The following is a 26,146-nucleotide window of genomic DNA, read 5'->3' as shown; positions in this document are numbered from 1 at the left end:
GCTTGTTCACATCTATGTGACTTTAGAAAAGCTTTCTCTTTAGCATAAGAACAGCTAAGTATCTGTGGAAAGCCCTCAAGGGAACTTTTTCTTCAAACGATTAAGTTTAACTACTTTATAAGTAGTTTTAACAAAGTGGTAAATGTTTCTGATCTGTTCAGCGGGATATTCCATCTATAATAAAATAGCTAAATAAACTGTGAAGTATATTTAATGCATAAATACATAACAAGCCTGTGTCACACACAGTAATCTCTTTGAAAGCAAGCAAAGTCTGCTCAGTGATTTGGGACTGGGAAAGGTACTTCTATTCTTACTGAAATATAGAGCAAACCAAGAAATACCGGATGAACTAAATCAAAACCTTTGCAGGAGATTTATCTATTCTTTTGGCAAGATGTTTACTTTTCCATGAGAGAATCTGGATTAGATCTCCCTGTGGAGCCCTAAAGTTGCTATAAATTCAATTGTATTAAATGTCACTTTAGAGATGGTGTTTACACCCTTGATAAGTTTGTGTCATTGTTTTAAAGATAAACTTCTACTTTGCAGTAATAAACTTCTCTCTGTGTGATATATTATTTAAGGATTAGCCAGCAGACTTGAAGTTGATGGATTTTTTTTTTTTTTTTTTTTTTTTGCGAAGCTCGGTGTTTTTGGTGCGGTACTGTTGGAAATAAGGCATAAAATGACATTAGTTTCAAGGCAGTCCTGTGCTGTTTGCAAGGCTAATTCTGTTTCCAGGATTTCCTTGGGTACTGCAATTTCCTATTGACTTCAGCGCTATCTCAGAAAGTCCTATGCTCCCTGGTATCACACGTGACAGAATCTGGTTCTGGATCCTGCAGCAGTGTACCGGTGCTACTTCACAGGTGAAAGTCTTCCCTGTTGCGTATAGAAGCTTAGCACAGAATTAAAGATGGCTTTGTATTTCACCTGTGCCTTCCAGACAGTGGTCTCCTCTGGAAGCCAGAATTGTCACCAGGGCAATTCAGAAAGACCTGCCCAAACAGCTACAGATCTGTAATCTCCTCAGTTCTGTGTATTTCTGTCCGCTCCCGTGCACCCATTTTCATCTTCAGTTACTCACCCGGAGAGGTGTTTCTTTTCTTAAACCTCTATCTGCCTTTGCAGTCCTGGTGTTAAGTCACAGTGGTACAATCAACACACTGGCCAATGTACTGTGCTAAAAAGCATCGAGCCCTCTAACAAGCCAGTTTGACAGCTAATACAGTTCAAGTGACCTAATTTAAGGTAAACTCATGCATCTTCATGCTCGGTTTCTATGTCAGGAGAATTTTTTTTCCCCAGAAAGCTTCTGGGATGTAAAAGCCCATTTATCTGGAATTGAGAGGATGAAGTCTCACTGAGTCAGTCATTGACATAATTCAGAAGTACAGCTGGGCATACATATCTGCAAAATTAGTTTTGCCCATTGTCTGAGTATAGGCAAATAAGACCTCATTTCAGCCAGCTTTTTAGAGATCTTAGAAGCAAATGGTCTTTTTGCCAGGTCATATACCAGATTCCGGCTTGAGCCTGCTGGCTTTCTTATTAATACTTAAGCTAGAGAGAGAAATAAAGTACAGTGGGAATTCTAGTCAGAAACCAGTAACAGTTCTGAGCCCCTTATTTTTCCACTGGATGGTTCCAACAGTTTAAACAAAAACAGATTTAAAAAAAAAAAGTTTTAGAGCTAGAAATCCAATATAACAACAGTGAAACAAGGCTGACTTGTTCCAGTGATGCACAGCATTGCACAGCACTTTTCATCATTCCCACACCTTGCAGACTTGGAGTCCCCTCTGCTCCCAGACTGTTTGTCACTGGTGTGATGCCATTCACCCCAAAAGAGTTTAGCCTGTCAGGGTCCATGATTATCAAAATCAAAGCTGTGAGCGGATTAATCAGCACAGAGGTACCAGGTAAGTCCCACCACCTTTCATTCTCTGTCTTCATTTCAAAATAATCAGGATCCATCCTGATCTGAATTATTCCCGTTCTAAAGAGGAAAGTTGAATCTGTATGTGAGCGACTTCACTGGTATCCCCTTAGATGTCAATATTCCTGAGTGAGCATGAGCAATGGCCACGGGGAAGGCTCATTTCCCGGTGGATTGGGATCTCACCTATCACTGACTTTTGCCTGTTAGGAGCTGCAAGGTTTCCCTACATCTATCTCTTGTCTGATACTTTGATGTGAGCTCGTGTTTCAGCCTTTCTCCCAGTCATGGCAAGAATTAATTTTCTCATCCTTTTTCAGCTATTATTTTACATAAATTTCTAGCACTTAAATATCTTGAATTCTTCTTTTCCTTTGGGAAATTTGTTTGAAATCACACAGTAGATTTAGAAGGTATTGCAACCAGGACACAGAGGCAGATGCTCAGATGGTGTAATCTTCCATATTTATTATAAAAAATTTTATAACTTCTTTTGGCTTCAGTGATGTTTTATTTGGAAGGAATTTATCTCCTCTGAATTAATAATCTAATGCTCATTAGTATTCTGAGGAAGAATGTTTTTATATGTCATCTTTTTATCTTGACCACCCTATTGCATTTCTTCTATCAGGTTTGGACCACATCTCTGTGTCCCTGTGGTAATACCTTGGTGAAATAAAAAAACAGAACTGGGAATGATATTTTGGCTGTACACAGTTTCAGATGCTTGACTTGATAAGAGATATTCCTCATGGATTTATTTTGGGTATACTGAAGCACAGTAATGCCCAACAGCTTTAAAGTGTTTCCATGGTTATATAATACAAACTAAGGCTTCAAATGTGAATTTTATATTCCACTAAATTCGGTCATTGTTGATTTTAAAACATATTAGATCATCCACAAATAGGAGGCCTTTAGAGCATCAGGCTCTTTAGGAACAAGTGGTGGACAGCTTTGGAGAACTCCTCTTTCTCCTTGGCATGTTTTTATGATAATTCAAATATTGGAGATAATTTACAACCCTTCTGGTACTATACCAGAGACCTTATGTGATGGAATTTATATCACTTTTCCTTTTAGACATTTAAACCACATGTCATTCTAGAAAAACGAGGACAGAGGTCCAACAAAGGAGTGATTTATTTTCAGTTAAAATACTAGCTACATTAAAACCACATGTTGTTAAGTACTGTATAACCAAACCATGCTCAGAAGAAGGCTTATGACACCGAAGCTTGCTTAAAATGTTTCTTTTTTTTTTCCCCAAAACTGGCAGTGCATACATTAACAGACTTTACCTGAGCTGCACAGTACATTGGCCATAATTTTCCCTTGATGAAACAAGTTATTAAAGCACCAGAGTACAAAATAATTCAGTTCCTTATTTTTCTTACATTTCTGGATGGTTGAACTTTTCTGTCCATTTTAGATAACATTGCATCTCTGTGAATATCCCTCCTGAAATAGCATAATACGATGAAGGTTGTTAAGCCTGAAACACAGGTTTTCAAAGTGAAACAACTTGTATTTTGGGCATTTTACTAACATGAAGTCTCATAATGCTCCTGTGAGAAGAGTAAACTAATGCACAGAAAAGTAGTGCACACAAATCCAAGACCAGGAGGGAAATCAATACGAAGATTAGAATTAAGGGGCCCCAATTTCGTTTTCAGGATGCAGATGCTGAGGACCAGTTTCTGTCCTCATTATGCTACAATTCCACACCAGATTGCCTAGGACTTGAAGGGAATTTTTTATGCTAATGTTGCCAGGCAAATTGTCCAAAGCTTGGTGGAGATGACCAGCGAAGGATTCATCCTGTACTAAAGACTGCTGCAGTTGCACCAAGCTTCCATGCTGGTTCTGTGTGTGTATGTCTGGATGAGACTGGCACAGAGAGGGAGCTTGGGGGACTGGGAACTTAGCTGGCTCACCTGTACGCTCCTGGGGACTGTTAAATGGCAAAACCCTGTCAAAATGCTGCTTGTATCAAATGGGGAAGTGAAGCGTTGTTGCCTTGCTGTTCAGATTCTGTTCAATGTGCAACTTGCGTGGACTAGAAAGCCCATCCCCGTGCTTTCTAAGAACTGTGCAAATGTTCACAAATCACCACAACAGCCGTGTCTCACAGGTAATTGCTGGACAGTTTTGTCCCTGAAAGGAACTAGCCAGTTACTGTCAAACCATCTTTAAACAAAACAGGGATCAGAAGCAGCAAATTTCTCTGCTTGTATGCTTGCGATCATTCCAATTCAGATGTTACAGTCACATCTTGAAATCATTAATACTACCTTAAGCTTGCCTGGTATTCTCATTTCTCCTGAAATTTCTTCACTTAAGCAGATCCTGAAGTATTGATTCTGCATCAGCAGCCTGCTAAAATTTGTAGCGACTTTAAACAAAAAGAGGTACAACAGCTAATGTTATGTGTCTTTTCTCAGCCCTCACATAAAGTATATGTAGTAGACAATATAATTAATTAGACAGTAGAAACTCTACTGAATTAAAGCTGCCTAGTTTGCTACCTTGTCTTGGATGGACACCAGTACTAAGTAATGCAGGAGATGGTGCAAGAAACCACAGAGTGGGCAAAAAAGGACCATGTAGTAGACTTGGCTTGTCCCATGTCTAAATCATAAACTGTTACACTAAATTTTGGCATAATACGAATTAAGCATGTCCAAAATTATTATTGCATCACCTCCCCAATAAGCCCCTCTGCTGTACAGTGTATTTTATTTTATTTTTTTTACCAGCCTGGTAGGCACACCTGTAGTCACAGCTGAGATCGCTGCCTAACTGCAGTAAATGGCGTGTAAACTCACAGTAGGAAATACAAGGCAGCTATACTCCTGCTGCCTGCTTTGCCTTTCCTGAAGCATGAGAAAGCTGGTGCTGCCACCAGCACTGGAAGAATATTGTGGGGCACAAAGTGACAGCTATTGCTGCGTTAAATTGATGGGAGAAGCCGTGTTTGGGCTTCCGCCCTTTGGCAGCAGTTGGAGCAGCAAGGTTGTCTCTCCAGGCATCTCCATCTCATTTCTGAGTTCTGGATTATTGTCCACAAATTATCGTCTTCCATTGGTTTTCTTTCCTAATAATAATGTGATTGTACATTTGCACTGATTATAATTCTGACTCTCTTTACATGGGTCTCAGAGCCTTATTCCTTTTTCTTAATTTAGATTAACACCTATCTTTTCTTCATATTACATCATCCAACTGACTTGTGTTCTCTCTTTCTCTAGATGTTTCCAGATGTGTGGCTGAGAGGAAGTACACCCAGGAACAAGCTCGCAAGGAATTTCAACAAGTGTTTATTCCAGAATGCAATGACGATGGCACATATAGTCAGGTTGAAAATTTTTCATTCAGTATCTTGCATGGCCAGAAAGTCAGAACACGTGTGTTTGCAGAGGATGAAGAAGAGACAAATGTAATGAAGGGAAATGTAATTTCAAAATGAAATGTAATTTGTGCTAACACGGACTTTAAAAAATGGAAGGAAAATTCATGTTTTGTGCCAAGTCCTTGTTCTTTTTTTCAGAGTTGGCCAGCAAAAGAGCCAAACATTACCGTTGTTCATGTGATACACTCCCTGTTCTTCTAGGCTGAGGCAGCTGAGTCATTCTTGTAGCCCCCTGAATACTCATCAGATGGTAAAATGCTTGGAATTTCTGATCTGTTCGTGATTTGAACCAGAAATCTTGTGACCAGGGTCCATATCTTAGTGCTAAAGCATGAATCATACAGGATTCTTCCCTTTTCTCAGCTGATTTTCTGCACAAGCATATGGTCTGAGACTAATTTACTTAGGTTAGATCATGGAACTCGGAAGGGATGCAGTTAGAAGCTTACCCTGTGATCTTTATTCCAATCAAGATCACCTTCTGCTGCCTCTGTACTGCATTTCAGTTGCGGAGTTGCGCAGAAGACAATCCTTCTCGTTTTAAGCATGGTGAGGGAAGTGATGTTGGCCCTCAGGAAATATAATGCAATCGATTACTAAGAGGAATTCCAAGAGTTTCCTTTCTGACAGCCTGGGATATGAATAATGCTGGCAGAAGCACTCTGTCCTGCTCCTTCAGTGGGTGGAACAATATGTTCTCTATGTGGAAAAAACCTCGAGATTGATTACTTCAGGAACAGTTTATGTGTCCCTTGAGGAACTTTGTTGTGAGGTTTTCATAACACCTGCACCTCACTCTTCTGAAATAGGGTGTAAACAACCACATATTTCAATAGTTTTCTCTTCCATTGGATTCTGAAAGACCTACCACACTTTGCTTGAAATAAACTCTTCTTTATGCTAAAGAATCATATGTAGGACTGAGATTAGGTCCGTTTCGGTTTATTGTTCTAGGTTTTGTCAATACAGTTTGGTGGACTAGTCTTTTGTACTCATGTGTCATGAACGCTGTGGGGATAACAGACATATGTCTGACAAACTGCACGTGGTTGATGTCATTTCTGACAGGTTCAGTGCCACAGTTACACTGGATACTGCTGGTGTGTCACTCCCAACGGTCGTCCTATCAGCGGTACCGCTGTGGCCCACAAAACTCCCCGGTGCCCAGGTAAGACTTGTTTGGCTGGTCAGGTTATGGCATTGTCTCTTGAATAGCAGAGTTTATCTGTGGCATCTGATTAGACTTAAGGAAAAAAATTCTTCACTGGAAGAGTGGTTCAGCCCAGAAACAGGTGCTGGCAGATGCTGTGGATGCCCCATCCTTGGGAAACTATAAAACTCAACTGGATGACGCTCTCAGAAAGTTGGTCTAGCTTTTAAGCTAGCCAGGTGCGAGGTCTGAGGTCACTGCCACCCGAAACCTCCCTGTGGTTCTATCATCCATATACTGTATTTGTACTATAATCTGGCTATTGAAGGGGTTTTCTGCAGTGGTTATTTTTACGATATTTATGTGTAAAATATGTGTACGATATGAAAGCATGCAACTGACTCTCTGAGGTAGTCCTTTCTTTATGTTGAAACTCTTGCACATAAACTCATTGCAAAAAATTTCAGAGGGCTTTGCCTTTTCAATATTTGAAGTATTTAGAGTATAGAAAAATATGGAGTGTGAATGTCCTGATTTGTAACAGAGCCCAGTGAAAGAACTCCCACAGCAAATCCCATGAATGACCAAATCCAGAGGAGAAATAAAAAAGAAACAAAGCATTAAGAACATAAGAGAATCATTGTCTGTAGAAATTAACTGGCAAATCAAACTCATTGCTATGTGTACGGCCTTTTGTCTTTCATCAGGATAATTAACAGGTTCATTGTTTTTTTCGGAATTTGCTTCTGACCCTATTTCATTGACATTGATGATAAATATAAATCCCCAGTGTATGAACAGTTGCCAGAATTGCTATTCACCTTCCTTGAGACTGACAGAATTGCACAGAAATAGCTCTAAAAATACTTGAGCTCTATGTATTGCATTTTTGTTTGTGCTGCAGCACTATTCTCTGTCAGAGAGCAGAAGGAATAGCTTTAAAAAGCTAACTCTGTAATGTAAATGAAGCCGAAAAAAAAGTGGATTAGGGCCTTTCAGGGAATTCACCTGGTCTAATCTACTTCAATCATTTGAGCACAATATTGATTTTTTGATGGAGGAAGGAAGAGACCACTGAGAAACTTACAACAGAGATTATAAAAAAATAATTATGCTTTTAAGGTCTGTCTTGTTTAAATGATTTTCAGAATCTTCTATGCATCTTGCCTGTAGGTGAACTTTAGCCTACAGGCTTTAGAGACTTTAGAGAAAGAATACTCGCCAGACTAATCCTTTTGATCCAGTCTGCAAAGTCACTGTGGAATGACACTCAGTTGTGACAAATAATATAAAATGTTTGGAAGCCTTAAAATAGAGAAAAAATGTGCATTCCTTTTAGTGTAGTTATTGTTTATGACTGGATCACATCTTCAGAAGACACGTGGTTAGGATAGCATTTTTGTGCTTCAAGGTATTCTCGAGTAGAGGTGCTTTTGCATGTCCATAGCCAGGGCTTCTCTGAAAGCGTGCCCTCATTGCTTTCTCTGCAATATCAGTTTGTAGCTTCCTCCCTTTCACTGACATCAGTGAAAAAGGTGTTATGCTGATGCTGAAAGCTCAACAAGTAATTCTTTGGCAGATGTGTCACAGCGCATGGCATTATTTTTGGTGCAAAATGTTGCTGAGTTACTTACTTTCACTTTTTCTATTTGTATTCACTGTTATTGAGGAGAAGCTGCAGTATACTTCCAGGTTAATGGATAGATTAATATGAGAATTATTCTTTCTCTACAGGAATCAAACCCTAGTTCCTCTCAAAGGTATATTCATGTGCCCAGCAGATACACTGCCAGACTGCTTCAGCTCATTTTTGGAGGGGTGGGAAGGGAAGTTAGTTTTACAGAAATGCTAAGGAGAAGGTGATAGTAGTGCTTGATTTTAACTTAGTAGCTCAGAGATAAATAGACTACTCCAGGGCCCAGGTGAGTATGCAGAGTTTGATTTTGCTCCATGGAAGATCGTGGGTAATTTTCCAATTTTTAGGAGACCCAATGGGATTATCTCTGCACTTTTCCTCCCTTGCTTGTATCAGTGCTCTCATGTTTTACTGCTTACCACTTCTCCTTTGTCCCTCAGGAAAGAAGTCCAGCTACAGCAGTGTTTGGAAGTACATTTGAAATGCTAGGGGATTTTGCAGTGGTAGTGGCTAAGGGCTCAATCTTCAGAGGTCTGGAGAAACCTTCTCATTCAGCAGAGAATACAGCTACAGATTTTCTCAGAAAGTTATGTGGTATAATAAGGCAAAACTTTGCTCTTATATTGCAGAATGAAAGCCTGAAGCACAACTGCACCCTTCTCCCATTTCCCAGTATATATTCAAAATTGCCATCTGTTTAGGATAACAGAGGGTTTTTTTCCCCTAGAAGGACTGTTGATGTTTTCCAGATCACCATTGATTCCTTTTTGTACTTTTTCTGTAGTACCACTATGCACAGGAATTACAATCCAAATATTAGTGGGTATAATGAAGTTGAGTAGATGTACTCCTGTTTTAGTTAGTATTTCAGGGATGCCATTTCTTCCAACAGTGTTGCCCCTCGTCAGTCTAATACATTGTGCCGTTGCTAGCCTCGTTGCAGGCATTGCCTTGCAATTTTTTGATATTGCGGGCATATCTCCTGTAGCGGTGGCATCCTGACACCAGCATGTTTATGTATTTTCACTTGCTTCTGTGTATTCTGCAGGCATGATGCTATAGCTATTTCAAAGACATTTATGCAAATTCCTCAGTTTGCATGTACCAGAATTTTTTCACCCAGGATCACTTTTGCTACCTTTTCCCTTTAGAGGAGAATGTGCACAGACAATCAGGATGGCAGGTAGAGTCAATTGTGAACATAGTTTTGTAATGATTTTCTCATAGGAAATGTGATACCATGGAATGTGTGAAAATTTCTCTTTTTAATGAAAATGTTCAGTGTTTCTTTTCAATTCTAGGTTAGTTCTTCAGTAACTTCAGATAAGGTTTGAATACATGTCAAATCAACTGTGCGGTTCCTAAATTATGGGATAATTTCTTGCCTTTCATTTTCTCCCAGTAGAACCACCTTTGACTTTGGTGAATATCCAGAAATAGGAAAGAAGAGCATGGCAGCCTGGAAGAACTTGGATTTTAATAGAGGAAATATGGAGCAGAATTTAGGATGGGCAGTTAGGAGTTTGGTTTCCCAATTCCATCTTCTGTCCATGCTTCACATTTACTGTGTGATATTGGATAGGTGAAAACAACCTCTAAGTTTATCTAACTGTTAATATTGGTTAGCTGCATAATGTGGTGCTTCCTAAAGCTATCTTGGGTCCTGGGACAGAAAAGTGTCACGTGCTTATTTTTTATGTATCTACAATAGTTGTATGAGCCATTTTTTGCTCATTTTGTTGTTCTGGTTGCTCTTACTGAAGCTGCCTTTTTCACTAGAGACACAAGGTGTGGAAGGATGGAGGTTATAAGCAGCATTAAAAAATGTAGGACTCTACAACTGATTTATGTAAAACCTTTGTTTTAATTGCTACATCTTTACCTGAAAGAGGCTCTTCTTCCATCCTTTCCAGTTATTCCCACACTGACACTTGGTACTGCTAAAACACACACGATAAATCTCAGAATGCCATTCAACTCCATGGAAATAATCTCCAGTGTTGCAGGAGCAGTGGTGAGAAGGAGAGTAAATCAAACACATTCCCATGACGGCTTTAAAAAGAAAGCTCCTTAAAAATGATGAATGTCCCCTAATACTTTCACTAAAGAACACCAGACATAAAAAAGACATTTTTACAACTCCCCATCTCTGTTATCAGCACCGCAGGGAACTGCAGAAATTCCATAGGCATGGAGTCCTGGGAAATGGGGCAGAAATTGAGAAGCAGGTGTTAAATTATCATTGGAAAGCACAGTGTTTGCCTATTATAGGGTTTTTATGCCCTATTAACTATTCTGGGCTTCTGTCAGTGAGATTGCAGAGGTATGGAGACATGTTTTATTATTCTGTGAAGTAGTTTTGCTACCTTACAATTAAGATGGCGTGATCACCTTTTAAGGCCAAAATACAAGTGCCTTTAAAAATTCAGAACTCGTCCGGTCTGTATAGTATTATCGTCAGATAATATGATAAAAACAAATATATTTGGGAAGGCAATGAACTTTATAAATTTACAGTATATTGCTTTTGTTAGCTGGGAAAAATATCCATCCTTGAATCATCTAGATCTTCTGTCCCCATACACAGTACTTTCCCTGTACATACACAGTCAGACACACCCATATGTAAGATAGAGAACAGCATGGGAAGTTTGCTTTCCTGTTTCTTGATATCTGCATTCAATGATTACATACCAAATATTCTTTAGTAGGAGATCAGAAATAATTTTCTAAGCTAGATAATAATAGACTTTCACCTTCTCTTTTAAAGCCTAGTCACATCTGATCAGAACTATAGAAGATGGATATGCTAAAATCACAAACCACAAAACTCACATCGCATTCCTCGGAAGATTTATCGTGCCTCAGAAGTTGTTAGAGTGAAACTGGGAGGAATTGTGGGGTTTGCAGTAAACTAAGGCATGAATATTTCTGCCTTTTTTTTTTTTTTTTAAAAATTCATCAGAATCGTAAATGGATAGATGGCTAAGCAAATGTTCAAGCTAGAATGGTGCTAAATTCTTCTTGTTAGAATAATGATGCTGAATCTAATATCCCTCCTTGCCCTCTCCCATTCCATAAATATATTTACGTGGTAATTTGGTTGCTTACAGTGCACTGAAAACATGGAAGCTGATTGTATTGCCTAACTTTTAGACAAGTTATAAGTTGCTATTTCTGTTTCTTGCCTAGCTGAAAATGTGAGCATTCATCGTGAGTATTGAAGATACAATTTCCTAGAAACTTGCAAATGCAACTTCCTATCACCATTTAAGCTAGAAGTACTTCTACCTTAAATATATTCAGAAAATGGTGGAAAAAGCTGATACAAGCTCAATAACCCCTCCTCACCTCCAGCTTGGAGACAAGAAAAGTTTCTGCCGCATAAATTGCAAATTTCGGGTGAAACTATGTGAAGGGCACAGATTCCCCTTTGTAGGAAATTCTGTGAATATTTTTGTTAGCTTCCTAAGACTATTAAAAATTAATGTTAGCCCAGTGAACCTCAATTTCCTAGCATTAATCTAATTTTATAGTGAAATTAGATTCACTATGATAAAGTTAGCCTTTGTGAATGCCACTCTTCCTCCATCCACCAATTTTCCATCAAAATTTAGGGTAAAAAAAAAGCAAAGCGTAGAAAAAAGAATTCAATTCTCCTGGACTGTACATGAATATCATATAGTCGTTATTTCTCATTATTTTACATACAGATGGAGTAATCTGAAGGCATCGTGGTGTTATTAAATGTGGAAAGATTTTTCTGCTTCTGGTTTAAGATGTGGAATATTATATAAATTTCACCAATGTGTTAAATTACGTATAAACTGCATTTTAAGTTCAATTTATAATAGTGGTTCTGAATGTACATAGAGAGACAATGCTGGTGTCAAACTAAGGCTTTACTTAACACTCTTTTTAGCGCAAAGGGGCTATCAGTGGCAGTTCATCACACACATTCCCCATGCTGAGACCTCATTTCTACTCACAAATTGGTGTAAAATGCTTTAGTGTGGATGAGAGTCAGACCTAAAATCTCTGTATTTGCAAGAGAATTATAATTATATGCCTGCGCATCAAAATTAAATTGAGAAACTACAGAGTTAATTGTAACTGGATGAAATCTGAGGAAAGATTGGATCACTGGTATTTAGTGCAATTAGAAAAACCTGTAATTTTGTATGCACTACTTCCTAAAACTGGAACATCTTATTTCAGTTCAAGCTGAGCCTCTTATCAAATTCAAGCCAAGCACCAAAAAGCTCAGATCTTCTGGCTTCAGCTAGCATAAATGCAAGAATCTGCCTCCTCTTCAGAGTGAACAACATGGATTAGTGTTGCAGTCTATTTAGAGCAAGCTATCCCAAACACCCTTGGATATAATTCCTGCAATGACAATGACTTTATTTTGCCTGTCTGAATTAATGCTGATGCATCACTAAATATATTGAATTTCTGGTGATTCAAACACAATACAATAAAAATACACTACTACCAAAAAAGGAAACAAGTCTAAACTAGAATTTTTTTTATATGGATATATAAAAGCTGCATAAAAAGCTGAATCCTTCAGAAGGTAATACCAGCTTGGCTGCACTGTCATGTATTCTTTTATGGAGGCTTTAAAATCAGCATGCCAGGTTTGTGATGTTAGCTGCCTTCCCTCTGGCAGACTCCTGTGTCTAAACTTCATGCTGAAGTAACCATCAGTTCAGCATGGTAAACAAGGCCTGTGATTTAGTGGGTTCTCTTATTTAAATTGTCCTTTTAGAACAGATTGATTGTGCTGAAAGGTTTGGGGGGTTTTGTTTCTTTGTTTTAAAACCGGTGAATTTAGTTATTCCAGAGGGAAATAAATTAAGAAAATTAAGGCAACCAAATTATTTCACACAATTCTGAGCATCTGTCAGATGTGGGTTTGGTGGTTTTTTTTTTTTTTTTTTCATTAAAGCAGGTGTACATAAGAAGAAACTACGTGGTAAGAATTGATAGACGTTATGCTTTTAAATTTTTGATCACTCCATATGGCTCTTCAGGGAGAAAAATCCCACTTTTGAAGGTGTTTTTTAACGCAGCAGAGATAGATATGTCGATAAGAAGTGGCTAGGAGTTAGAATCATCCAAATGGTTGTAATAGTGAGATGTAAGCAAGAAATAACGAAGTATTTATATTTTAAACCCTAAGGACAACTACCTCCCGTAAAAACTACTAAGAGAGCCAGCAGGTTCTCCATCCCTTGAGGAGCTGAAATCAAGATGGGATGCTGCGTTGGGTTGGAGTCCAGGCTGGCAGAATGAGCTGTTAAACCCCATCTCCTGCAAACTTCTGCTCTCCCTTCCCAGCCCCGCTCTCTCCTTCCCCAAGGGCCCCAGCTCCGGCCACGTCCCCTGCAACCAGCTCAGGCCCAAACTCGGAGTCAGGCCCTGTCCCTGCCTCCCCCCCCGACACACACCGCTCCACACCAGCGCAGGGTTCTGGGGGGCTTTCGGTGAGGTATTGAAAGCAGAAAGGGACAGTTTTTAATCGGGGCCAGGACCGGGCGAGAGGCTGAAGGCGGCCCTCGGAGCAGCTGAGGCCTGCGGGCCGGACTCTGTGTGCGTAGGAAGGGTGCTGCCCTGCCCGCGACGGCCATGGGCGACGCGCCTCACGGCGGGACCCGTCCTCCCTGGGTCAGCGGGGAAGGGAGACGCCGGCTCTGCTGCACGTGAGCACGTTCTCGCGCTGGTCTCTATGTCGTGTTTCGCGTTGTCTCTCTTCACTGGCCGCGAAGTAGCGTCTGACAGTAAATTGGTCGTACCCAAATGCAGAAGTCAGGCCGAGCTAAAGTCTTTGGTTTGTGAGGGAAGAGCTTGCTGATATTTATTGCTGTAATAAACAAAATGAATCATTAAAGCTGAGCTGTGTTTCTTAGAAAATATATTAAAAGTGAAAATAATATTTCTCTGGTTAATTCCTTTTTCCAATTGCAGGTTCAGTCAGTGAGAAGCTGCCACAACGAGAAGGTGCAGGAAAAACAGGTAAATATCTTAGTTGGCCTTTAAATAGAACCTAAAATAGCTGTGGGGTACACCACTGTGATTTTCCATAGGTTTAAATTAGTAGTATATATTCACCATGTATTATAGCTGCATATATAATATGTACATATGCATACATGCTATTCATTTTATGTCTGTATTGTAGATATTAAGTAAACTTATGAGTATAAACATAACTATATGTATGCATGTATTTGTCTATATATGCATAGACATTATATTTTTCTAGTCTCAGACCTACAGACTTCGCTATTCTGTGCTGTTTGGAAGATAACTTTTCTTCCCATAGCTATATTCTGAAATATTTTCCCATACTGTTTGCTTGCCCTGGAGGACAGATTATTCTGTCTGTTTGATAAAGACAGCATTCTGCAGTCCCAAAATCTTGGGAACTGAAGTCCTCACTTTATTTCCATAGCAATCACTGCTTGAGTCATCTTGGACCCAGCACTTTGCTCTATATTGTGATTAATCCATCTGATGACTTACATTAATGGCCAGATGATTGTTGTTGTTAGAGATAGATCGTGGTGTATATCTTGTTGGCAGGACAAAATCTGATGCAACTCCAACATAGCTGGTAGATTTAAATGAGGGAGATGTCTATGCTTTAAACAAAATTGAAGCTTACACTTTCCAAAAGCTTAAAATAATTTTAAATTCAGCTGAAAATAACATATTAAATGTTGCTGCCAGTTACACTGGCATAAAGTAATTTTAAAGAAGTGCTAATGTTGATGATTACCTGTTTGGTGCACTGTAAATATAACTGAGATATTTTTTTTACAGGAACTTTTGCAGTAATGTAATATACCCAACATTTAAATAAAGTATTGTGCTGTTAGGTTAAGAAAATCGGTACTTCTTTAAAAGCTAATAATTACAAAGTACTGGAAAATTGTTCCTTCATGTATTTCCAGACGAATTGTGGGTTCCACTAACCTTATGTTACTCATTTGCTTTAGGTCAGGACTTTCATTTTCAGCTTTGAACTGAATGAACTATCCCATATATAAAACTTCTCTGAAACCCTTTATTTTTGTTTGTGACTGTGGCAGCTGAGCTGCTGAACCCTGAATGAACAATCATTGAACAGGAAACTTAAATGAACACAATTTATCGGGTCTCCCTTCGCATCACATGTATGTGTGTCTAAAGTGACACGGTTGCATTTTATTCATGCCCTGGTTTTGTTCTCCAGCGCAGGCCTGCAGCAGGAAGGGCCGCTGGCCTGGCTCCCAGGTGGTCCCCGGCTCTCCTCAGATGCTGCTAACCTCCTCTCCCCACCCTTCTCCCAGCCAGTCACTGCCGTACGCTTTAAATAACGTCACGTTGTCAGAGACATCACAACCTCTTTAGGGACCGTCAGAGAGTACTGAACAGGATCAGCTCGTAGAGTTAAAGAGCTGTGCTCCAGCTTCACAGTCAGCGTAGTAAGAAGTATTTTGTAGCTCAGCTGGAAAGGGCACAGCAGTAGTTTTTGAAGTGACCATCGAGCTCCTTGCTCATCTTTCCTCTGCATGTTCTTGAGGACTAACCAGGGGTGCCTGGAGGGGCTACCTGTCCGTACTGTAACCCAGCAAGTGTAGGCAGGCTCACGATGTTCTCACTGCTGCAGAGGACACTCCAGACCTTCAGTTGTGGTCTTGAGGACTCTGCTCAAGAGACAGCATAGACTTAGCCTGAGAGTCTCTTCTCCCAAGATGTCCCACAGAGACTCACAGGAGAAGATGACCTGGTGGGCTGTATCTGTTGCAGTCTTGCACCTCACTTTCTCTGCGTATTCCAATACTGAAAGAAAAGTTCCAGCTGCAGATTTTGGAGGTCAGGAGCTCTGCTTTCATGTTTGCAAATTTGCACCTTAAACCGAACAGGAATAAAGCTTAAAAGATAATTCCTTAAGTATCTTCCCTGGCCCCGCAGTTCCCTCCTCTATCCAAGGAAAATAGTCAGACCGTCTGAAAAGCACACGTCAGATATTGGGGTCACATCCCTTTTTTCTGATTCTTAGCTGACTGCAGGACTGTGTTCTTGGTAACTGAACTCTGATAGCAAATAGAATAGTTTCTGTTTAAATGTATGCACATAAGGACTGGTATGCGTGTGCCAGCCAGGAAGACCTATGCAATTAACCTGAGAGATATCTAAGTAACATGGCGATGAACTGCTCTGTGGTTGTGACTCTCTATTGAATGTTGTTTTGAACAATGAACTGCCACGTGCCTCTTCATTCTTAACACTAAAGGTGTTTATGAAAAGATGGTGTACCTGACAGACTGCAGACAGTACGTTAATGTGGGTGTCTTCCTGCAGATTAAGGGTAGTTCAGCAGCTGTTGTAGCTCCTCCAGTTCTGGAGTGAAGTTAATGCCTTTTAGATTCTACAGATACCCTGTGCCAAATGTTTGGTTCATTGATGACCAAAAGCAAACCTCTTTCTTTCTTTTGGGTGGGGGGGACCTGAGGCCAGTTTTATGACTCAATCATTAAACATCTGTTGAGTTGTTTGGGTTTTTTTTAATAAATAAATTGATAAACTGTTTTAAATGCTGCTTGAACAAAGTTCAAGAGGCTAATTTTGATGAGGCTGATAATTGCTAAAGTCACAGCATTATATCTGAATTTCAGGTAATAACGTAAGATCAAATGTGTCACAAACTGAAATTGTGTACCAAAAAATGATTAGAAAAATGTCATTTAAACCCCAAACCGAGTTTCTGGCTGGGCTGTTGGTAATATTTACCTACCGTAAGCGACCCTCTGAAATTCTGGGTTTTCTGAATCACATACTGATTGATGATCTAAATATATGTCTTGATTCTCAGTACACTAGGATTCTTGAGGGCCTCTCTGAAATTAATCAATGGTCTTATTCCACCACCCAGAGGACACCACAAAAATGCCAGCAAAACTAATGAGAAGTGACGGTCTGTTATGGCATTGGAGCAAAGTATCCTGTCAGTGAGTGGACATGAAGAATGAGCATTCTTACAAGAAGTCTCCTTATGCTTTGGTTAAAACATTTTGCAGTGAAAATAAGTTTCTGTTGCTGCTGCTTTGGTTTTGTGAAAAGCATGGAGGTTAGTGTTCCATGGCTGCAAATTTGGTTTTACCTGCTATCAGTATTTACTTGGTATCTGTATTTGCTGTAAACTAGGCTGTGGCCTCCAGAGGCAAAGGTCAGAGTGCCTCCAAATCCTCTGCATGATATACATAAAGACAATACAGATTTACAAAAAACCCTGTGATGGTGACAACAAAGAGAACAGGAGGACGCTATTCTGAATTGCAGTAGCAAGAAGAAATGGAAAGAGGCAGTGTGTTAGCCTTAAAGCTGCTGCTCGCTGGTACCCCGGCAAGGCTACATGCAAGAGGAAGCTTCTCGGTTACCTTCAGTTCTAGCTTCCATGAAAATGCCAGGAAAGCAATCTGGAAACTATGTTGGTCAGAGATCCAGTTGTAAAACTGCAAGAAATGCTAATAAAACCCTTGCATGGAAGATGCTGTTTACTGCGGGACACCTTGGTCTTGGAGTTAGCTCCATGCTACAGGAAATAGTAATGACTGGAAAATATGTACTAGCAAGGCCTACTAAGCCATAGTTACCCAATAGCTGCAATAATTTTAAATAACAAAAACATAATAAGATAAAGATGGGTCTTTGGGTACTGCTCTTTCTCACAGAATGCTAACTTAAATAATTTTTCATATTGAATTTTTCTTTTCCAGCAGTACTTTTACTGTGTTTTACTGAACCTAAAATTACTCACATCCTCTTATAATTTCTGTAAATTTTCCTCCCTCTTTTCTTGCAGTAATGGTTTGTTGTGGATGGATGGAGGTGGCTGACCAGAGGATAAGAATTACACAAACAATATTCTGGTTCTTTAATCTGTGAATCTTGCTTATAAAATCAGCTTGACTGTTACATAGATCCTGCTGTGCCGAAAAAACCTTTCATTTTAAGGTGTCAACATGCCTGCAGCCGCTCATTCACCCCAGACTGCTTTTGCTTTCACAGGTCTTAATACTTCTATACGTTTATCTAATTACTTCTTTAGAAATGCTGATTTGATCAGTTATAATCTATAGGTATCAATGTGCAGCATTAAAAAGGGAGAATTACTGTCCAGGGAGAGACCTGATCACTTCATGCCTCATCAAAGACCGTGCAATCATTGCATCAGCCATAACCTCAAAAGCCATCCATTTATAATCTGTAGTCTGTAGATGCAATATATCTATGCTGTGTAGTGCCTATAAATAATGTTTAAATAATTGTTTGTTTACCGGCCGGGGCTATGTGCAAATCATTAGTATCAGTCACGTATGTACACTTATTTAGCTTACTCTCATAATTGTAGTCTCCTTGCAAATCTTTTCCATTCTGAATTCAGATGATGCCTCAGCTCCCGCGCTGGAGACGCAGCCTCAAGGTGATGAAGAAGGTGAGCATCGACAGGAACTTAACAGTGTGGTATTAAACTATGCAGTATGGACCGTATACCACAACGTTAAATGCTACCTTAAGAGTTAGGGCAACTGCTGGGGCAGTTGCAAGAAATTGAAAGCATCTGTACCTTTTTCCAGATAAAGACTGCAAACACAACAGAGTCTTTACTTACAAGCAATGAATTTTGTGTGATAGTTTTGAGATGACACTGTAGCTATGGAGTCTGGCATTAGCAATTTTAATAGTCACCACTCAGGGCAGAGACAGGTTTTAAACTTGAGCCAGAGTGCAGATTAAAACTGCATAGCCAAATAAGGCAGTTAAAGGGTAAATTCTGTCCTCAGCATATTGCCCAGTAATATTAAGGTTGATGTTTTGCCAGGCTTATTTGCCTCTGGGGAAGTTTGGTGCTCTGTGAATGGAAAGCTCAAGGCCTACATGCAGTGATAGTCCTATATTGTGGCTGCCTTACCACTCGCTGCAAATCTCACAGAATCTGATCTGAAGTTATTACATATTTTGGGTCCACACTGGGAGATTTTTATTCTGATTAAACTTAATTTTACTCTAAAAGTATTTCTTTCAACCTTTTGTATGAATGGGATAAGGAAGGAACTATTCATGCCTTTGCATGAATAGAGGTTTTAACTGTCCTAATACAAACCTGTGCACCCTTTTCTTTTGTAGATCCATGTATCTTTAAAACTAGCCACTTAATATTCAGCGGCTACTAACTTTTTAAAAAATTGTAACATTTACAACTTTTTTCTGTTGTTTTTTTTTCTAGATATAGCTTCTCGTTATCCTACCTTATGGACTGAGCAAGTAAAGAGTAGACAAAACAAAACCAATAAAAGCTCAGGTAAGAAACTTATGCTATGCTTACTTTGCAAAGCTCCTGTGAAGACATGCATTAAGCCTTGTTAAAACCGAAGCCATTTACGTGAAAGCCATTTTAATAACCGTTATGCTTCCACTCTCATCATGTGATAGTGACTTAATGATTTGCATTGTGATGATTTTGTAGGCTCGTGCATCATACGTTCCTTTTATACGGAAATATTTTTGGCCAGGCTTTACTAGGTGTAAACAGATATTACTCCACTAAAGCCTCTGGCTCACATCTGTTTGCATCTGTGAGTGGATCTGACATTTACTTTTTACATCCTCTATAATTCTCTGCCTCTTTGTTATCTACTTGTATTTTCTTTTTTGGGGGGTGATGTGTAGCAAAAACGTGCTTGGAAAATTACAGTGTGGTGGTAAATCTTAGGAGGCAAACCTGAAGAGCAGCAAAGTCCCATCAGAAACCAGTGGTCAGTTAACAGGAAATTGGAAAGACAGTGTTACTTGCTTTTTTGCTACATCACTCACCTGTTTTTTACAGACTGACCGCCAGTTTAGTGTGAATTAATTATGTTGCCTATTGCATAATTGTCGCATTTTGGCTTTACTTTTTTTCATCACTCTTCAGAATTGAGCTTTCTAAACCTGCACTAGGAATGTCAGGTGAATGTCCTAAGACTGAAGCCTCTAAAATGTTCAGATACATTCAGTGCTTTGGTGGACTATAAGTTTTGATGCCTTCCTCACTGTTCCTTTCTTTCAGTGGAATAAACTTTAGTGAATCTTCTTGAGTTCCCTGGTTTCTTTTTCTCTGGCAAAATGTTTAATTTGAAAGGAAACATTAATGATACAGGCTATGATTCAGTAAATCACCCAAAAGCATGCTTCAGATCCAGTGGCAGTTGAGGTTGTGCTTTACATTAAGTACTGTGCTTAAGTATTTTACTGAATTGAGGCCCGAAAGGGTTTAAAAAGCCAAGCAATCACCATAAGACAGTCAGACAGACATATACTTACCAAGAGGTTTACAGATTCCTTTATATAAGCTATTTTTAACATCAAAGCAATAATTATTAATACTTTTTCCTCTCCTTGATTCTCCAGTAGACACTTAAGGGAAGGACCTTAAACAGAGTGTAGACAAGAGTTTGAAGCAAACACTTTCTGTGCTGGAGATTCATTCTGTCATTTCTTTAGTCAGTGTTAGCAAGAAGAGAATTCCTTTTGGATTTCTGTTGTGTAAAATACGTGTGTAGAAATACGTCACTTTTAGGAGTGTTTAATTTTTAAAGTGCTAGAGACTAGATCTAAAGCAAGAATTCTTGAGTTTACAGTGCAGCTGCTGGAAGCCAAAGCTTCAACACACACACAAAGTTAGAAAAACACTGAAGAAAAGGTGGGTTTATTACTGGGAACTTGTAACCTCCAGTCCATCTAAAGACATATTTACACAGGAAGAGAAACCAGAAGCGTAACCTACCTCTCTTAGGATTCCTAGCCCATGGTGCATTAGCATCAAAAGCGTGCTTGTGTTGGATTTGCTGACAATCGGACTTGCTCACAACTGTGCTATGTCGAGGGGATCTCTGGAGGGCTAGCGGATGCTGCAGGCTGTGGTGCCATACCCGAACTAGCAGAAGTCTGCCAGCAGACACTACGTAGCCAGCCTTGCTCTAATCTGTAGGTGTACCTGCTGCACCAGAAGGGACCACTGCTCTCTCTGCTGTAACTTCTCTTGTGTGTGTAATATGAAATAATCAGTCAAGATGAATCTAGGTGCTAAAAACAGTATCTTCACCAGTTGTGCTAGGCAGTGTCTCTCTTCCAGACTCCAAAGTATAATGTGTGTCAGTGACCATATATTTGTAAGTTGTTTTGATGGCTGAACCTCACTGATATTCAGTAAACAGGTCTTTTAAGGTCTTGAAAAAGCTAGGTTAGATTTTCCCCTTATTACCTCTCAGAGTGGTCCCAAGGCTTTTGGGAACATCCACAGAGAATGAACTCTGGCCTGCTATGTGTACAGAAAAGGAAGGACCTCGTGACTGAATCCACTAGATTGTAAACTCACCACCTTTGGACACCCAGGCTTCAATATAAGGGATAAATACAGATGTCTTCTTTACTCAGTTTGCTTAGCAAACTCTGATTCAGACTTGGTCATACAAACACCAGAAAGCTTATTGAAATGTATTTGTCTGAGTAAAATGAGGAGAATTTATGTCTGCATATGAACTGTGTTTATAAAACAAAAGATGAAACCCAATTTATTCATAATGGGCTAAATTTTCTTTTGTTGTTCTATAGTAACCCAAGTGCTTTCAAATAAATTCTTCAGGTGCAAATAGCACTATGACCTAGCCCTGCCTGTAGAAAATAACTAAAGAAAAATAATAATGCTAAAAATTTCAGACAAACTTCAAATATTCTACTTGAAACCCGACTATTTTAGTCTGTATTGCTTTTATTTTTTCTAGTTTTTACCTGAATATATGTCCTAATACATCATGGTCAACAAGTCATGGTCATAAAGAAACTTGTCTTGACCTGAGAAATCAGTCTCCTTAGGAGAATGTTTCTGTGAGTTAAGGAACGCAAATGAATACATTAAATTTATTGTACTCATCCTGAAGCTGAAGTGGTTTGCTTTTGCTACTCTGCAAATGGCCTGCCAGTTACACTTAGCCAGTAAAATCAGCATAAACTTTTAGGTTTTGGAAGATAGAAAATAATGGCTCAGGAAATTCTAGTTTATATTAGTTATTCAGTGCTTTCATTTGATTAAATCAGCCTAAATTAACTTAGCACAGAGTAATGGCATTTGGGAGACTTACAGATGCAGGGCATGAAATTACGGGATTACATATCCATGCTCTATAATGACTTCTACTGCATATTCGTTTTGTTGGTTCAGAGAAATAGGCTGTTGCTGCTCACTAAAGACATTTGTGGAGTGGTATTTAACCTATTGGCTTTTGATGACAAAATGTTATGGCTGGCAAAAACCCCATCAACATCGGGTCATGTAACAATAACTGTTTAGAGTGGTGGATTTGGGTAGAAACATCTCCATTTTAGCTCTTTTTGTGTGTTGAAGATGATTTTCAGAATTGTTTAAAATACTTTTTCTTTCCAGAATTAGAAAAAAGTATGCATCTGGTTGCTAAAATAACATAGGTGTTTGCTGAGATTATGTTTTATACATATGGCTTGGTGCCTTTGCAGGTATTTTGTGATTTTTTTTGTTTCTTCTGGATTTCTTTTTACCCCCACACTCCTCATTTCTTCCTCCACTTCACAGAAGATATTGTGGGTTTGCAACATCAGATTGACAAAAATAAGAATTATAGCAACAGCTATCAAAAATAAACAGGAATGCATTGAAAACACTGAACACGGGACTATATGGGTTCTGATCAAGACATCAGAACGTAGCAGCCTAAGCGCTGCTGTCTGTGTGTGAACTCAGTGTCTAAACTCCTGCTGTAGTTTGTGGAGATGCGGTCAGCGTGGTCAGTGGAGGCGAGAAAGCAGCCCAGCTCATCATAAAGCCAACACCTGTGCTTGGCCATCTAACTGGGTAACTGGACCTCACTGGGCACAGTGACTAGTTTAGATCTCTAACCTATGTGAAGGTATCTGTGCTTTAGGTGAACTTTATCCCACCCCAGTATCAGCTGAAAATCCAGGTAGTCTTTTAGAGCTTTTGTATTTTGTAAAGACCAGAGGACAGAAAGTTTTTTGCCCTGACAAAACTGGATAATTTGGACTATGTCTTCAGCAGCTGCCAGTTACTGTAGCTTCAGGGCGAGGTGCAGCCTTGATGTGGTGGAGAACACTGCGTGACAGCACAGGCACTTTTGCATCGCCTAAGAGAGAAAATGCAGTTCCCTGAGGAGAGCTCAGGTTGGACTGTAGATCTCTGGTTCTCCTTGCTACATCGGCTCTACCAGCATTTATTATCCCTGTGGGATTCTTGGGAACCAAGTGTGACATTTTTCAGAGGATGGATGCCCTTTTTTGAGTTTGAGTATAGGCAAAGGAAGGGTAGTTTAATCCTTTTCACTATGGCCAGTGAAGCTTAGGGTTCATTTTGTTAGCTTGAATTTAAGAGCCAAATTTTCCTAATAGTCTGTTGTGGGAACACTTCCATGAAAAACAAATAGGGTGAATTTAACTGATAATACTGTTAATTTAAAAAATAATTCTTACAGTACTGAGTAATTTCTAAGTACAATCTGTACACCACACAAATGAGAATGAATAATACTCAGTGTAAAATTTCATTAATTTTGCAAACACAGGATGCAAAAACTCATTCATAATCTGGAATATACTTACGTATGTGCTTAAGGTCTTTAGAGATTCTGGTGATAATGTAATTCAAGTTAAAAGGGCCAGGGTTAAACAATGTATCATTGGCTAAGACACAGTAGAGTTTCATGTATTTACTATTCAGTTCTATTCTCTTATTATTAATACTTTTGTATTCTGTTTCCTTAAAGATTGAATAGTATGGCATTATTAGCACTAATGATTTATATGTTCATTGATCAGTTGTGTAGTTTATTTAATGAGCTTTGTAAAGTGATTGAAAAATCGGTGTTTGTTTTGTTGGTAAGCCGGTATGACCGGCAAAATAGAAGACAAGAAGAAATTGTCACATTTCTTTGTACATTACTGACCTTGACTTTGATTCATGAGTTAAATTTTAAACACATGAAATGAGTGGGTAGAAATTTAGGGCCCCTGGCTGTCAGTGGCAGAACTCCCAGACAGCGTTTGAACAACCATTCATGTTCTGACTACATGCTACTACTTCACCCAGTAGTTCACGTTTCATCTGGATCAGGCACGGACCCGTGACGCAGTGCTTCTGCCAGCTTTGTGCCTTCGGCCAGCTTTATGCTTATATGCTTTAAGCAGGTGCTAGAGGACAAGCCATACACGATCCAGCATAAAATAGGGTTGGCCCAGAGGAAACCCTGTTCTGGCATAAAGGCTGCTGAGGCAGGGTCAGGCTGGCAAAATTCTTAATGCATCTATGCAAAAAGTAGTGGATCATGTGATTATGCCATTTTTCATCCACAACGAAGAATCCTAAATCAGAATTCATTGTCTTGTCAAACTATGGCTTTAGTGACTTCAAGAGTGCCCAGATTTCAGCCACTGTACCTGGCTATTCTGGTAATGTAGAATCAACTTCAATTTCAATTTTCTCTTTGGCTGTGCACACATGAAAGGAACACTTAGCTTTTTATTTAATTGTCTGACACAACGGAGTAGTGTTTTATTGCTGCCATTTTACTACAGGCCATCAGTTTCAGGGCTTTAAGAATCTGTTACAAGATTTTATCAATTAGCCCCAGAGGGCTTGATCCAACGGGAGTTCCATTCTCAAAATGCCAGCTGGGACAACACTGAAATGAACATACAGTTATGTAGGATAGACTAGCTGCAAATGCAAATGAGAACAGGTGATGCAATGTCTACTGTGAATACATTCTTAATAGACTAAAATAAGGAATTTAATCTCATAATGTAACTAGCAATTATGTGTCTGTACCTATACCAAATAGCTGCTTGCATTTATCTGTCTGTATAGTCTGAATCCGTTGGCCAAGTCAGCCAGTGAGATTGACTAATGTGATAGAGTGACACTCTGAGATTTGAATGCAGTTTTTATTGCCTTGTCATCCGACTGCTTTAAAGCATTTGTACATACGAGTTTTTCTCACATGGAAACTATGTTGGTTGTCAGTGAGGTTACTGTTTTGTTAGCTTGCTTTGTTTTGTTTCTGAGAGGCAATTGTTCCAGTGGGATCCCTGTGCACTGATCATTCCCTGAAAGTCACCTTCTTACAAAGAACCAAGACAAACCTTGTTCCATACTCAAACGCTCACGTTCACTCCAAACTGAACCTGGCTAACATTCTCCTGCTATGCCTATCCTGGCAAAACTCAGCCCTGATTTTAAAAAAGCCTACATGAAGAAACAAAAATAGCATTTTCTTTCTAAGGAAATAAATGTAAGAGTTTGTGCGTCTGCCCGATCACATCAATTCTTATAGCCATTCCTTTCTAAGCATAGGAAAATGAATAACTTACAGACAGGAAAATGAGTAACAGCTCAGTGACTTTGTATTTATTCTCATTAATTGTTGCATTTTCCAGATGTTGCTTTTAATATTGACTGAAGATAAATTACATGCAGTTGAAGGTGTGTGAGCTAGCAAGAAAAAAATAAGATCCAGTTGCATGTTCCCAGTTAGGTCTTTATTACAAATTAATTAGAATTTTTCTAGAACTATTTTGAATTAGGCTTATTTTGCAATGTGAAGATTTGAGATATGAAACCAGTTGTAACAGAAGGAAATCAAAATGGATATCATAACAAACTGAGAAAAGAACACAGGGAAGAGGGAGCTGAAAGTGTTTTAAAAGCTTGTTGCCTCCATTTTTCAGCAGGGATTCCTAGTAAGTCGTGTGTTGGCCTGCAGAACCTTGGCCAATCTTCCATTCTCAAATTTGCTTGTATTCAGCATTAAAGGAGGGGCAGGTGAAGACTTTGGAGCAGAATATTCATGTATGTCCAAAGAGTTCTACTCATTCTGAATGCATTACACCTATATTGGACCCTCAGAAATTGAGTTTAAATGAATATATAAA

The 26,146-nt window shown here is 39.2% G+C and overlaps 1 protein-coding gene across 3 annotated transcripts in view; it reads left to right on the top strand.

The window, feature by feature from the left end:
• The window catches only part of SMOC2 (SPARC related modular calcium binding 2), a 149,872-nt gene that overhangs the window by 56,052 nt on the left and 67,674 nt on the right, over positions 1–26,146 (top strand). For 2 of the 3 annotated variants that reach the window (XM_052806066.1, XM_052806064.1), the window contains exons 3-7: positions 5,194–5,300; positions 6,423–6,522; positions 14,111–14,158; positions 18,543–18,626; positions 19,419–19,493. In XM_052806066.1, the coding sequence (XP_052662026.1) occupies positions 5,194–5,300; positions 6,423–6,522; positions 14,111–14,158; positions 18,543–18,626; positions 19,419–19,493 (414 nt within the window). The remainder of the gene's footprint in view (positions 1–5,193; positions 5,301–6,422; positions 6,523–14,110; positions 14,159–18,542; positions 18,627–19,418; positions 19,494–26,146) is intronic. The other variant, XM_052806067.1, reaches the window with a different exon arrangement.

Source organism: Harpia harpyja, chromosome 13 (genome assembly GCF_026419915.1).
Source record: "Harpia harpyja isolate bHarHar1 chromosome 13, bHarHar1 primary haplotype, whole genome shotgun sequence".
Taxonomy (NCBI): domain Eukaryota; kingdom Metazoa; phylum Chordata; class Aves; order Accipitriformes; family Accipitridae; genus Harpia; species Harpia harpyja.
This window is presented reverse-complemented; position numbering and strand designations above follow the sequence as displayed.